General features: G+C 40.5%; 2 protein-coding genes across 4 annotated transcripts in view; both read right to left on the reverse strand.

Moving 5' to 3' along the window:
- LOC130220444 (deleted in malignant brain tumors 1 protein) overlaps positions 1-1,252 on the reverse strand; it is a 45,538-nt gene extending 44,286 nt beyond the window's left edge. Inside the window, exon 1 of the mRNA XM_056452730.1 lies at positions 1,177-1,252. Coding sequence (XP_056308705.1) covers positions 1,177-1,252 — 76 coding nt within the window. The remainder of the gene's footprint in view (positions 1-1,176) is intronic.
- Positions 1,253-9,171: 7,919 nt separating this feature from the next.
- rarab (retinoic acid receptor, alpha b) overlaps positions 9,172-13,516 on the reverse strand; it is a 207,892-nt gene continuing 203,547 nt past the window's right edge. For all 3 annotated transcript variants that reach the window (XM_056453742.1, XM_056453741.1, XM_056453743.1), the window contains 2 exons: positions 11,963-12,121; positions 9,172-11,885 (listed from right to left, as the gene is read on the reverse strand). In XM_056453742.1, coding sequence (XP_056309717.1) covers positions 11,662-11,885; positions 11,963-12,121 — 383 coding nt within the window. In that variant the 3' untranslated portion in view covers positions 9,172-11,661. The remainder of the gene's footprint in view (positions 11,886-11,962; positions 12,122-13,516) is intronic.

The raw sequence follows: 13,516 nt of genomic DNA on the forward strand, positions 1-13,516 counted from the left end.
AGAGAGTTTTAAAAGACTAAAAGTTTTTGCACAATAAATGCAAGATTTTCACACTAAAAAAATATTTCGACCTCACGCTGTGCCAATATTGACACTGCCTGCGAAACTTTTGCCAGTCATAAAGAAATCTAATCGGGTTTATTTTTTTTTGTTTTTTTCAAAAAGCATTTTGAGAGGTATTTTATCAGTTCAGAGCTAACATATGAGCGGTATTAATGCTGTCACTTCACCTTCAGCACAAATCACTTAATGACAATCATAGTGCAGAATATAAAGATAGTTTTTGGTGGGCAGTTGAGAACCCCTATGCTGGATTTAGTGGTGCTCCTCTTTCTGGCTGCTGTTTGGTGTGTATGTGTGTGTGTGTCTTTTTCTATTTTGAAGAAGAGAGAGGTAAAGAAAGCAACACTGCTTGATTTGACTCCAAAATGTTTTTTGTTTTTTTCGTAATGGATTAGGCCTAATTAATACTCATTGAGCTCAGTGTGCAAAGTTTGTGTAGGCCTACATGATGAATTTTTAAGATATGAATACCAAAAAAAAAATTTCATTCAAAAACCTTTAAAGTTTTTTTTTTTTATTAAAGGTTTTATAATTATAGCACATGTTGTACATCTGAAATTTTTGTCGGTCATAAAAAAAAAATTCAAATAGGGTAAAAAAAAAAATGTTTTCAGATCCAAAAAAACATTTTGTTTTGACAAAATGAGAACTCTCTTTCCCCTTCATGTCGGGAACTTCAACATGTGTCTAGGAGAGACACACTAAGAGGACCAATCACTCTGAAGAGTAAGAATACAGGCCAATGATTCAGTTGGCAGAGCACAGCTCAGCAGGTGCTGATGATTAGTCATTAGAAGAGTATATAACCAGCCCATGCAGGAGAGTGCTTAGACTTTTTACTTCAGACAATCTCACAGAGCATCTGCTGAGCTGAATCTTGAGAGATAAAGCTTCATTTATCCATTGTGGGTGATAATGCAAGCAGTGGTGGTTAAGCTGGATGATTATCCAGTCCCTGGGCATTTTGCTGGGTACTTATAAAAGAGTGGTCTAATAAAAGAGCAGATTTCTGCTAAGAGTGCAACACAGTCAGACAACATGTCTTTTCAAGATGCTGTTCTGAACATGCATTTCTGCATGTAGTTTCTGGACCATGGACCTGTAATGCAGTACCTGTGCCCATCATACAGAGACAGGATCTCTGGATGATGGGCACGGGTACTGCATCACAGGTCTGGGGGTCCATCATATTGATGCTGTGCTCGTGGACAGCTCATGCTCTCACTGCGACAAGTACGAGCCACCCCTGTTGTTTCCTGTGAAGGCATGGGAACAACAGGGGCTAATACAAGTGCTGTGAAAGAGCAGGCCCCTCGCTCCTCAACAGCACACCCTATCCAAGCTTTGAGTGATTGTGAGGGTTCAGCTCCCAGGATGCATGGTCTTCTGCTCAATGACATTGGAGATCAGACGTCCATTGCGACAACAGAGGGCAATCTGTCATGCTCAGATGACAGAGCGGGCCTGCTACCACACTCAGACATGCGCTGTCAGACATGATGGCTGGGATTTCCCAGGCTGCTTTAGTGGTAGGGATGGAGATGGCTTGTCCCCCAGTTATTAGGGTATGGAGGGTGTTTTTTTTCTCTGCCCGATCCTTGTGCACTTCCGTTCTCACCTCCCTCGATGGCGGGCCTGCCAGCAGGTATGAAGCTATTCCCCATGTGGTGGGCTATTTACCTGGGGGTAAGCTAAGACCCTCATCTAAGGATTGTGGGTTATCTTTGTCATCTGTGTCCAGGTCCCGAGCTTACGCAATTTGCATTTTCTCCAGTGAGCATGCTCACACAGACCCTGTGCAAGGTCACGGAGAAAGAGAAGCGGGTCTTGCTTGTTGTGCCTCCGTGGCCCAAACAGTTTCTGAACTCACACTCCTGACATCAGCCCTCCTTGACGAATTCCCCTGAGGAAGCACTTCCATTCTCAGGGACCTACCACACGCCACAGGGTTCCTACCACTCCCCTTGAACAGGTAGTGAACCTACAAGCATTGCCTACAGAGGAGGCAGAATCAGCCCTTTCACTGCTGTGTCCTATTCATGCACTGTGCTTTGATGTGACCGCACTTTAAGAATACTCCTCTAAGCAGATCTTTTTCTGTTAAGATCAACAGAAGGGAAGTACTGTATCAAAGCAGAGATTGGCCCACTCAATAGTTGATTAGTATGCGATGCCTCTCTAACAGACACCTGTAGAGCCGCGGGCTGGGTGACCAAAAACATTCACGAGATTCTATAATCTTTGGGTGGAGCTGGGTGTTTGTCTCTGTGCGATGTTGGTATGCTTGCTTGGTCTGCCTCCGTGCTGAGGATTGGTGCCAACTATGCGTGATCCCCGTTGGAGATCCAATATGTGTCATTTAGCCACGGAGTGTTCCCACTTTCAGGCAGACTTGTGTCTTCCTTACCCGCTAACCAGCTTATTGTATGTAGCACTCCCCTTGGATAGGATTAGCCTAGATGCCCATCTTGTCACTAGGTCTTCCCATTCGGGTAGCAGGTGGCCTCTGCAGTGTCCTTCCCTTTTGGGACTGGCACATTTTCCCAACGTACTGTAATATTGCTAAAATCACCAGACTACAGTTAATATTTTATACGACCGCTGAATTCTAAATTATTTCCATATTCTGGGAATTAAAAGGTTAAATATTTGTTGACGTTGTACACTTACGCTCTGCTTGGCAAACTTCTCAACAAATTGTGTGACAGGCTTAGCTGCTGTGGCGTTTTCCATACACTCTGCCATTAGTGTCTCTGCTAGACACACATCGAAGTTTCCGACCTGAAGAGTAACTCTTCTTATGCTGGTTACGTCCAAAACCCACTTTCCCCAAAGGAGGGAATGGAGACGTGTGTCTCCGCCGCCACAGCAGCTAGGTTTCCAGCTAATAGCTGAATGTTTAACTTCTTCAGTGGCTTAAAATCTTACACTCTCCTCGGTTATATACTCTACTAATAACTAATCACCAGCACCGCATAGGCATTCATAGCCCTGTTTTCTTACTCTTCAATTGGATATGAATACCAAAAAAGTATAGCCTACTAAAATTTCAAACTTCAGTGTGCAAAGACCCTAAAATTTTTATTTTTATTTAAGGTTTTTATAATTATCCTATTGCACACTTAATATGAAATTTTCATCTGTAATTTTCGTACTCACATTGTGTCAGATGTATTGACACACTGCCTCCAAAATTCTTGTCTTTTATTAAAAAAATTCAAATCGAGTTAGAGTTAAAATCGAGTTAGCAATTTGATTTGACAGTTCAGGGCCACCTGCTCTTTATTAAAGAGGAGAACTCTCCTTCCTCTCTGTGCAGTACTGGATGAACACAATATGCCTATTCCTCTTTCTTTTTCTATTTTTAAGAAGAGAGAGGAGAACAAAGCATCCGCTTCAATTGGTTCCAAAATGTTTCAAGTTTTTTCGGAATGAATTAATTCATACGCATTACACTGAGCGTGAAAGGTTTGTGTATACGTAAGTAATAATTTTTTGTGATATGAATACGAAAAAAATGCATTTGAAACTTTAGTACTTCAGTGTGCAAAAACCTTTACAGTCCAATACTCACCAGTGACAGAGGTTAGAGCACCTGCTGTTGAGATGAAAAACAGAGCCTTTGAAAACAGTGCAGAATTACAGTTACATGTTGTGATTTAGCACAGAACACTACTTAATATCAGCCTACTTTTGTGCAAAACCAATGGCCAGCATATGCAAAATGCAACTTTTTATAGGATGCAAATTCAATAAAATGTTAATTCGCCACTAGCATCAGCAATGAAGATGAGCACTACTCTTTAAAACAATTTAGGCATAATGAAGTTTTTGCTTAAAACCTGTGAGCAGTCAAGGAGCGCTCACAATGGCAGTGAAAACCCCTTTGAGTGTATCTATCATATGTGTAGAGCCACACTATATTGTCAAAAGTTTTGGGATATCCGCCTTCACATGAACTTTAATGACATCCCGATCTTAATCTATAGGGTTTAATATGGAGTTGTCCCACCCTCTGCAGCAGCTTTAAAGGGATAGATCAGCCAAAAATGAAAGTTAACTCATTAAGAAAAGCAAATACGATGGATGTCAACTGTTACCAGTTTCCAAGATTCTGCCAAATACTCTTTTCTTTTTAACAGAGGAACGAGATTCAAACAGGTTTGAAACAAGTGATGGAGAACCATTGTATAACTTATGTGGAAAGGCTTTTCACAAGGTTTGTTGAGTGTCTATTGGGAAATTTTTGACCATTCTTCTAGAAGTGCATTTGAACTGCAAATGAAGTTTAGAGGTCTTTAGCCATTAACTCCGCAGAGTTAACTCTACTTCTGCTATTAACTGTAAGTTAGTCACTTCTGCTTTTACAAACAGATAGTTGTGACTTTTTGTAAAACTCTACATGCTGTGTCACACCCTTAGTCTGACTAGGCTGTCCTAGTCGTGAATGTTTTGTTTCGATCGGTCAACGAGAGCTCACTGTGGCGTCCCTCCCTCTTGTTACGCCTCCTTAAGTTTACCTCTCCGCACTGTCCATACGATTGTGACAGTCTTCTCTCAAGCAGTTCTCCGACATAAGGGTCGATTGTTTTCCTTTTTCGGTCCAGAGAGAGAGGACATGGACAGGTGTCAGTGGCAGTTCTAGTTTAAATGGCACCCTGGGCGAACAACCCCATACCCTCCCTTAAATTATGTTTATTTTTCAATAAATATAACAATTATTTGATCATTCATTCATTCATTTTCTTTTCGCCTTAGTCCCTTTATTAATCAGGGGTCGCCACAGCGGAATGAACCGCCAACTTATCCAGCATATGTTTAACGAAGCAGATGCCCTTCCAGCAGCAACCCATCACTGGGAAACACCCATACACTCTTGCATTCACACACATATACTATGGACAATTTAGCTTATTCAATTCCACTATAGCGCATGTCTTTGGGCTGAGGGGGAAACCGGAGCACCCGGAAGAAACCCACATGAACATGGGGAGAACATACAAACTCCACACAGAAATGCCAACTGACCCAGCCAGGGCTCGAACCAGCGACCGTCTTGCTGTGAGGCGATGCGCCACCGTGATGCCCCAATTTATTTATATGTAATATATATAAATACAATTATTAATAATAATATTATTATACAATTATTATTCTAAATAAATAACAGAAATCAATCCTAAATGTTACTGGAAAACAATGTAACAACTGGAGTGATCCTGCTAAGATCACTTAAGAAACCGTTTGTGTGAATATTAATGATGACAATTCTATAGAATAAAAAAATATATGTTTTATAGAATTATCTGTTGTCTTGGACCTGACTCATAGGCGAGAATTGATGTCATGTAGTCTTACCTCCCTGACTCTTTATCCCTGCTTTCTGCTTTATAGTCTTGCTTAGTGAAAGTAACATCATCAAAACAACCAGCATTGTTTTGGTTGCACATAGAGAACAACAAACGCGTGCAAAAAATGCCAAATGTGAATGGCCCCTAACGTCTTTATTCTGGGATTGTCACTCTAAATTAATACACGTGCATAAAGTAAATTGTAACTCAATGCTCTTACTAGGAGACAATGTTTTTGCACAGTCTCCCCGTGCCGCCCCCAGCAAGATGTCGTCCTGGGCGATCGCCCATATTGCCCATGCCTTAATCCGCCACTGACAGGTATATTAGTCAATCTCTCAAAGCCAACCTCATCTGACCCTTCTCCTGCCTTGTGGGTGCTGGGTTCTTCTTAGTCAAAAATAAGGTTGGCTCCTTGCATCACTATATTGATTATCGAGGGCTTAACAACATCGCTATTAAGAACAGGTACCACTTACCTTTTGTTTCATCTGCCTTTGAGCTATTGCAGGGAGCCAAGGTCCTTACCAAACTTGACCTCCGGAATGCCTATCATCTTATTCGCAAACATGAGGGGGATGAGTGGAAGACTGCCATTAATATCCCATATGGGACACTTTGAGTACCAGGTCCTATCCTTCGGTCTGACCAATGCCGCAGCAGAGAGACGTTAATCACTTTGGTTAATCGCTTTGTCTTTGTGTACCTTGATGATATCTGATAATTTCCTCATCCCCACAGGTACACACTCGATATGTTCCCCAGGTGCTACAACGGCTGCTGGAGAACCAGCTTTATGTTAAAGTGGAGAAGTGTGTTTTCCATGCCAAGTCGGTTCTGTTCCTAGGATTTATCATTTCGGTGGGAGAGATCCTGTGGGACCCCTGTAAGGTAAGAGCCATCCCCAAGTGGCCAACTTCAGACTCCCGTAAGCTCTGCAGCAGTTCCTGGGGTTTGCCAAATTTTATCAGCAATTCCTCAGGAATTTTGGTTAGATCAATGCACCCTTAATGGCACTTACCTCTCCTAAAGTAACGTTCAAACGAAAGGTTGATGCTCAGGAAGCCTGATAAATTAAAATCCTGTTTTATCTCTGCTCCTGTTTTGTCTATTCCAGATCCTGAATGGCGGTTTATTGTTGAGGTGAATGCCTCTGATGTCAGAGTAGGCACGATCCTTTCTCAGCTGTCATGTCTGTATGGGAAACTGCATCCCTGTGCCTTCTTTTCCCACTGCTTGAGTCCCTCTGAACAGAATTACAACACAGGGGCAGCTCAGCTTTTTCTGGTCTGGACGGATCATAAGAACCTTGAATACATCTGTTCAGCCAGGAGGCTGAGCTCCTGACAGGTTCGCTGGGCCGTTTTGATTGTACCGTCTTACAGACGGGATCCAAGAATATCAAGGAGATGGTGGTGGCATTCCTCTCCTAGGACATTGAAAGACAGGTTGAGCAGGCTAGACGGAATGGTCAGGTACCAAGGGGATTCCAGTGAGTAATCTGTTTGTTCCAGCCAAAATGCTCTCTGACATTATCCAGTGGAGTCATTCCTCCGGATTGACATGTCACTCGGGAGTTCAGGCAGTTTTTGGCCTACTGCTTGGTTTGTGCTCAGAACAATGGTCAAATGGTCAGGCCCAACTGAGCCTGGTTACTCTGTTTTTTTTCCCTTCACTTTTGTCAATTGGTGAAGTTTGTTCCTCGCCACTGTCTTGCTTAGTTTGGGACTTGTGGAGCTGCGCATCAATGGATTTGCTCTTCAGTGTTTGGACTTTCAGCAGTGAAAATTAAACTGGAATTTACTAGAATTCTTGTACTTCTATGTTAAGCTGCTTTAACAAAATTTACATTGTAAAAGTGCTATAAAAATAAAGATGAATTGAATTAACAAGACTTGAACCAGGATTTGCAATGTACTCTTTGCTGCCTGACGTCCTGCAATCCCAGTTTATGGTGCAAACAACTATCTTAGGTGGAGTACGCCTATAACTCACTCCCGTCATCTGCCACAGGTAATTCCCCATTCATTGCTCTGTAGGGTTCCTAAGATGCAGTCCCATCTGCCCTTGCAAACACACAAAAAGTTTAGAAATAAAGAACCTAAACTCTTACATAGATTCAGTGTGTTAACTTTTTCTTATTATGTTTTAACACCTTGTACTTTGGTTGCTTTTAAAATGTTTTGAAATGTGTTATATAAATTGTTACTAATCTGTTGCTTTACAAAGTAAATTAACTATGTGCTTTGCTAGTACTGGGTTGGGGCTGTGTAAAACATATGCCGAAATAGTTGACTGTTTATTCTGCTGTGGCAACCCCTGAGCCCTAAAGGGACTAAAGTAAAGGACAATTAATGAATGAACTATGCTCATAATAACAAAAAATAAGTCAACAGTTCCCAGTTTCATCTGATTTACTCACCTTTTTGAAGTAACAAATAGCTTTTTTAGTGTTGCAACACTGAGTGTTGGTTGCATTTAACACTATTTGCACTTACGGCAAAAAAATACAAATTTTACTGGTTTGGTGATGAGACTAAATGCATCCAATTGTTGTCTTAAGTAAACATTTACAAAGTGCAACAAACAATATTTATTATATTATATTAATTATCAATTATTATCAATAATTATCAATGCTTTTTTTTCAGCATGACTTTATTCAACATGAAGCTAAAAACAGCACTTCATATCATCAGAGGTAAGAAAAATGCAATGAAGATAGTTTTGTTTTCTCTTTCGATCGTATGAAAAGGAGGGTGTGTCTGACAGGTGGTTTGTCAAGCCCACTCACCAGCATGAAGCACTCTCAGAATTGCACAAAAATGTATGTTTTTCAAAATGTATGGGGTGTTTATAAGGTGTTGGATGCATATACAATCACTGAGGCTCTGTCCATACAAACACAGATGTTTTAAAAATTGCTTTTTTTCTAAATGTTTGTCCAAACGAAAGCATCTGACTGAAACTTTCTGTAAACTCCTGCCAGGGTGAGGTTTTTTCCAAAACCCTGGAAACAGCGTGGTCATGTGGACACTACAACTGGAGTTTTCACCTCATGACATCAACATGCGTAGTTTTCTCCTTTTTGATTGGCCAAAATGGTTGTGGTCATGTCAAACATGGAAGATGCAAATATCGCACATTCACAGCAATTGTATTGCATATTCCACATTGTCCGATCGCTGGACGGTATTCCACCTGTTCTCACGTTTACATTGACTTGTATGCAATTTACTTGCGAAAATACTTAATTCCCCATTTGGTGTGAAAACAGAATAAGTGTCCTTATCGCAGCCTGTTGGTTAGGTGTGCTCTTAACATGCATCACACTGCGTTTTCATGTGGACGCAGATTAAAATAAAAAATGAAAGCAGAGAAACCGATTCATAATATTCCCATGTATGTGTGGACAAGGCCTGACACATGCACTAATTATTGACAGCCTGAGACAATACTTTAACCAGTCCAGCAACATCGTTTATGAAAAACATAATCTATGGTCTTACTCCAGTGCGTTTCCACTTGTGAGCGCAACAGAGTGAGTGTTTTCAATTCATTCATACTACACTGATGCAGTGCATTACACTCAACTTCCACATGAATCGACTAAAAGCAGTGTCTGTGAAAGCACACTGACAAACTCGTTTCAGAATTAAATATCTGAACACAAACGATGTTGAGCTGAATCACATCCTGAGAATGTTAACAACATCAAATATTCAAGACGTTTTGTCAACACAATAAAACACAATGGTCAGAAACACACACAAAATGGATGTCTTTATTAAACATTACTTTTCTCATCCAGGAACCTGACACAACAGAAACAGTTTTGTGCGTTTGACTGTATAACAACCGTTAAAGCAGTACAGGGTTTGTGCTGTACGTGGTGTCATCTGTGAGTGAGAGAAGAGGCCTGTCGAGGTCTGTGACGCAGTATAGCTCAACAGTGATGAACCTTTGGGCAGCGACTGAATGCAGAATAAAAGAAACGGACAGAACTGAACAACTGGAAGAGGCTTGTGATTTTCACAACAGGTAGATAGAAGTGAACAGACTTGAGCTCTGTGCATGTCGTGTGCATAGTTGCAGTGAAACAATTTACTCTCCACTCTCAGAAGAACATGTTCAAGAGGAAGTCATTTCTGTCCACCGCTCTGTTCAAAGGTTCAAGTCGACGGTTTCAGCAGACGCAGAGCTGTTGTGAACTGGTGCAATAATGATATGCTGACACTGATCCCTCAGAAATGGATTATATTGTCCCCTGATGGCTTTTATTGTCCCCACCTCCCCCTAAACATTATTTATTTTTACCAATCTCATTTTTTTATTAAACAGGAAAGTTCATCACCCACGAAAAGTTCATTATTTAAAACACTATTTATACACCCGCATGTTGTTCAACCTTCAAAGGTTATTCAGTCATTATAATGAATGTTATTGGGGGGCAAAAACACTCTTTGTATCAAATTTACTCTATGACAAATAGAATTTGTGGATGATTTTTTTTAAAGGACTTGTGATTTACATTTAGGCAATAACAAATTAATTAATTTCCAGATAATCATCACACTATGAGTTAAAGAGATAGTTCAGCCAAAATGAAAATGACCTTATTTACTCTCCCCTCACATGGTTTTCAATCTCTATGAGTTTGTTTCTTCTATTGAACACAAAAGATGATATTTTGAAGAATGTTGGTTCCTGGCACCTATTGACTGCCATAATAAGAAAACGTATTAAGGAAGTCAATTAGTGCAGCAACCAGCACTCAAAATATCTTCCTTTGCTTTCAACAAAAGAATAAAACCAAAAGTCTTCACTTGTTCAAAACCTTTTTGAGATGAACCATCCCTTTAAATTCTCCTTGTTTTTATTTGACAGATGTAGCAGAGTCAGATGAATCCAGTGTTCTGTAGGGATCAGTGTGTTACAGAGGCAGAGTTGTTTGTGAGCTTTACTTGAAGTGATTGTCACACAGAGGCAGTGTTGTTGTTGACTGCTGTTCAATGATTGTTGCAGGAGAGCAGAGGCAGTGATGTTGTAAAGTACAGAAAAAGAGGAAGCGGCGGTGGAAGCATCTCAGGACGCGTGACGGATGATTAGAAACAAATCGACCAATAACAGGGCTTCAAGATCCAGGTGCAGGGCGTGTGAAAAGAAAAAGATGCTTCTGTGTGAAATGCTCAGTTACAACATTCGCAATACTTCTGAAATGCATTTAGCTCAAAATACACGCTTTTCTTAGTGAATCGTCATATTTGGAAATCTCTTTTATTTTGTAATCAGCTAATACTGTTTAGAAGGGGGTCTCGGTGTTTTTCGACAGGTGACAATTACAAAATGAAAAGCAAAAAAAGAGCAATATTAAAAGCTACAGGAAGGCATTCGCTGCTCCTTTAAAATCGAGATCTCATACACATCAGAATCACAAGCCGCTTGCTTACAGGGGATCCTTCATTTCTGATGAAGTGTCATATCTCCAAATCGTCCGGACAAAACGGTGTTTTACCCCCATCTTGATTGAAGCGCACACATCATTTTCAGTGCGACGTGCCCTTGTGCGTGACGTGAACGGGACTGTCTTGGAGTGAAGGTAACAGTGGGTCGACCATAACCATGTTCAACTCGAGACGAAGTGAGAGAAAAAGATAAGAAATGTTCTGCATTCCACCCAAGACCAAAAAACGTCAAATCTCATATTTCTGTCAATATAGATTTCATATATTCATATATCTTTTGTACGAAAACAAAGAAAGAGAACCAAAACAGCTGGAAAGTTCAAAACGTCCCTGACTTGTGGACAGCTGACGTCCTAAAGTCCTTTAGCTTGCTTTAAGGGATTGAAGTTTATAAAATAACGCTGAGGCCGAGAGAACGCGCACTTCAGACGAGCTTCCCTGGGCCTTCACAGTTCGCATGATGGGAGCAGAGCCGGGAAGACACAGTAAGGAGCCGTATGCGCACACAGGGCGTTTGTTCTGCCATCTCCGTGAAGCAGCGCCACGTGAAAAGGCTCTTGTAGTTGCTGAATCGCTGGAGGTTTTAATGACGGCGTGAGTTTTGATCAGGCTCGGCCTGTGTGCAACTCAACTGGCCTTCAGCGAATGAAAGCTGGCCAGATTTACTGTTCAGTCCGGGTCAAAGTCTACCGGAATTCTGCTCTCTGGCGCTGGTCGGCTGTGGCTTATTTCTGGTTTGAAACCAGTTTCATTCTGTACGGAGGTCTGTCTGGAGATGAAAGTCAAGGGGAGTGAGCCGAGGGGCTGCTGTGCACCGAACTGGGAGACAAACTGGGGCTGCAGCTTCCAGGTGGAGCTCCTTTTCCACCACCACCACCACCACCTCCTCCAGCTCCTTTCGACCCGCCGCCTCCCTCCAGACCCTCCGAATTCTCCAGCATCTCCTGAATGAGCGGGGGCATGGAGCCCGGGATTTCCATTTTCAGCGTTATTACTCGCTCCGCTCCTGTTTGAGAAGAAAAGAGGTTAGACTGGCTTCTAGTCGCTGGTGTTTGATGTACAAAGACAGACAGTGAAGCTCACCTTTAGCGCTGATGCTCCTCAGGTCTGTGATCTTCATCAGCATCTTGGGGAACATGTGCGGTTTATGAGGTCTCCGGTTTCTCACATAGATCTTCAGAGCCTCCAGCAAGGGCTCCTGAAGTGCATCCACCTTATCCGACTGCTCTAGATCTTGCCGATCTGAACACAGGTGCATCAAATGTAAATGTTAAGCAGAGAACAACAACAAAAACAACAAAGAGAGATGAAAAACGAAAATCTTAAAGGGACAGTTCACCTAAAAATTATTAAATCACCCTAGACTTTAAACCTTTATGAGTTTCTTCTGTTGAACCTAAAAGAAGATATCTTGTAGAATGCTAGAAACCTGTAACCATTGACTTCCATAGTATGTTTTTATTCCTATAAAAGTCAGTGGTTACAGATTTTCAGCTTCCTTCAAAATACCTTCTTTAGTGTTCAACAGAAGAAACCAGTTAAAGGAGAGTAAATAGCAACTAAACATATTGTGAACTCTCGCTTTGAGATGGCGGAGAAGAAAAAAAATGTCTAAATAATGTGCAATATATTACTCGCTGTACATTAATCACAACTGCTAACTTTAACATGTTTTTCTGCTATTTCATAATATGTAGCTCTTTATTAGAAACTATAATATAATTATAAATAGCAGATAAATACACATACGCAAACACAAAATCAGATAATGTTATGTATATTCACAAAAGCAAAGCACAGTAAATGTAAGAGGACAAAAAATATTTTATTAAAAGTGATTAAAATGGCTCACAGAGAATATACAGTCACTTATGTGACTACTGACTGAATATCTTCAAGATCAGGGCCCTCCTCCTCCCTCTAACCCGCAACTGATGTCAAAAATATAATGAGATTTGGCCCACCAAAAGAAATACTTTAGAACCGCTCTAATTGTTGTGCAGTCGCGTCTAGTCACTTTTGACCCAGCACCTAGTTGACATTTAAAGTACTGCATTCAGATTAGTTTTACTTTCGATTTCTCTCAGTGTACGTTCCAGAGAATTCTCTGGCTGATTTAAACGTTAAAATATAAGTCCATAATTGCTCTATTTTTACTAAAGCTCTATATTTGTAAATATTCAAGGATCTTTTGATTATTATCAGTTTTATACCACTTGTATTTGTTAAACACTTCTTCATGGTACGGTGGTGTAACAAATATGATAATATGGCTAATATTCGATTCAAATTGTCTCATGTAATAGATTTTCCTCATATGCTTATTAAGATTTGCATAAAAACTATGTACATTAGAAAAATTTTACTGCTACATACATAATACATACATACATACATATCCCCTCTTTGTTGCAGTTTTACAAAAAAAGAAAGATATTGAGAAGAACAGTTTAGATATTGAGTATTGCCAGTAAAGTCACTAAAGTTACCCAAACTGCTTTCTGCTGTTCTTACGCTATAGGGACAATAGAATCAGTTGGGACAGAATAATAATTATTATGCCTATTATTTGTAGTATTTTCAAAGCCTTTTAAACTACCCCTCAATATGTACAACAAGAAACAAAAAGCTAGAGTT

Source organism: Danio aesculapii, chromosome 3 (genome assembly GCF_903798145.1).
Source record: "Danio aesculapii chromosome 3, fDanAes4.1, whole genome shotgun sequence".
NCBI lineage: Eukaryota > Metazoa > Chordata > Actinopteri > Cypriniformes > Danionidae > Danio > Danio aesculapii.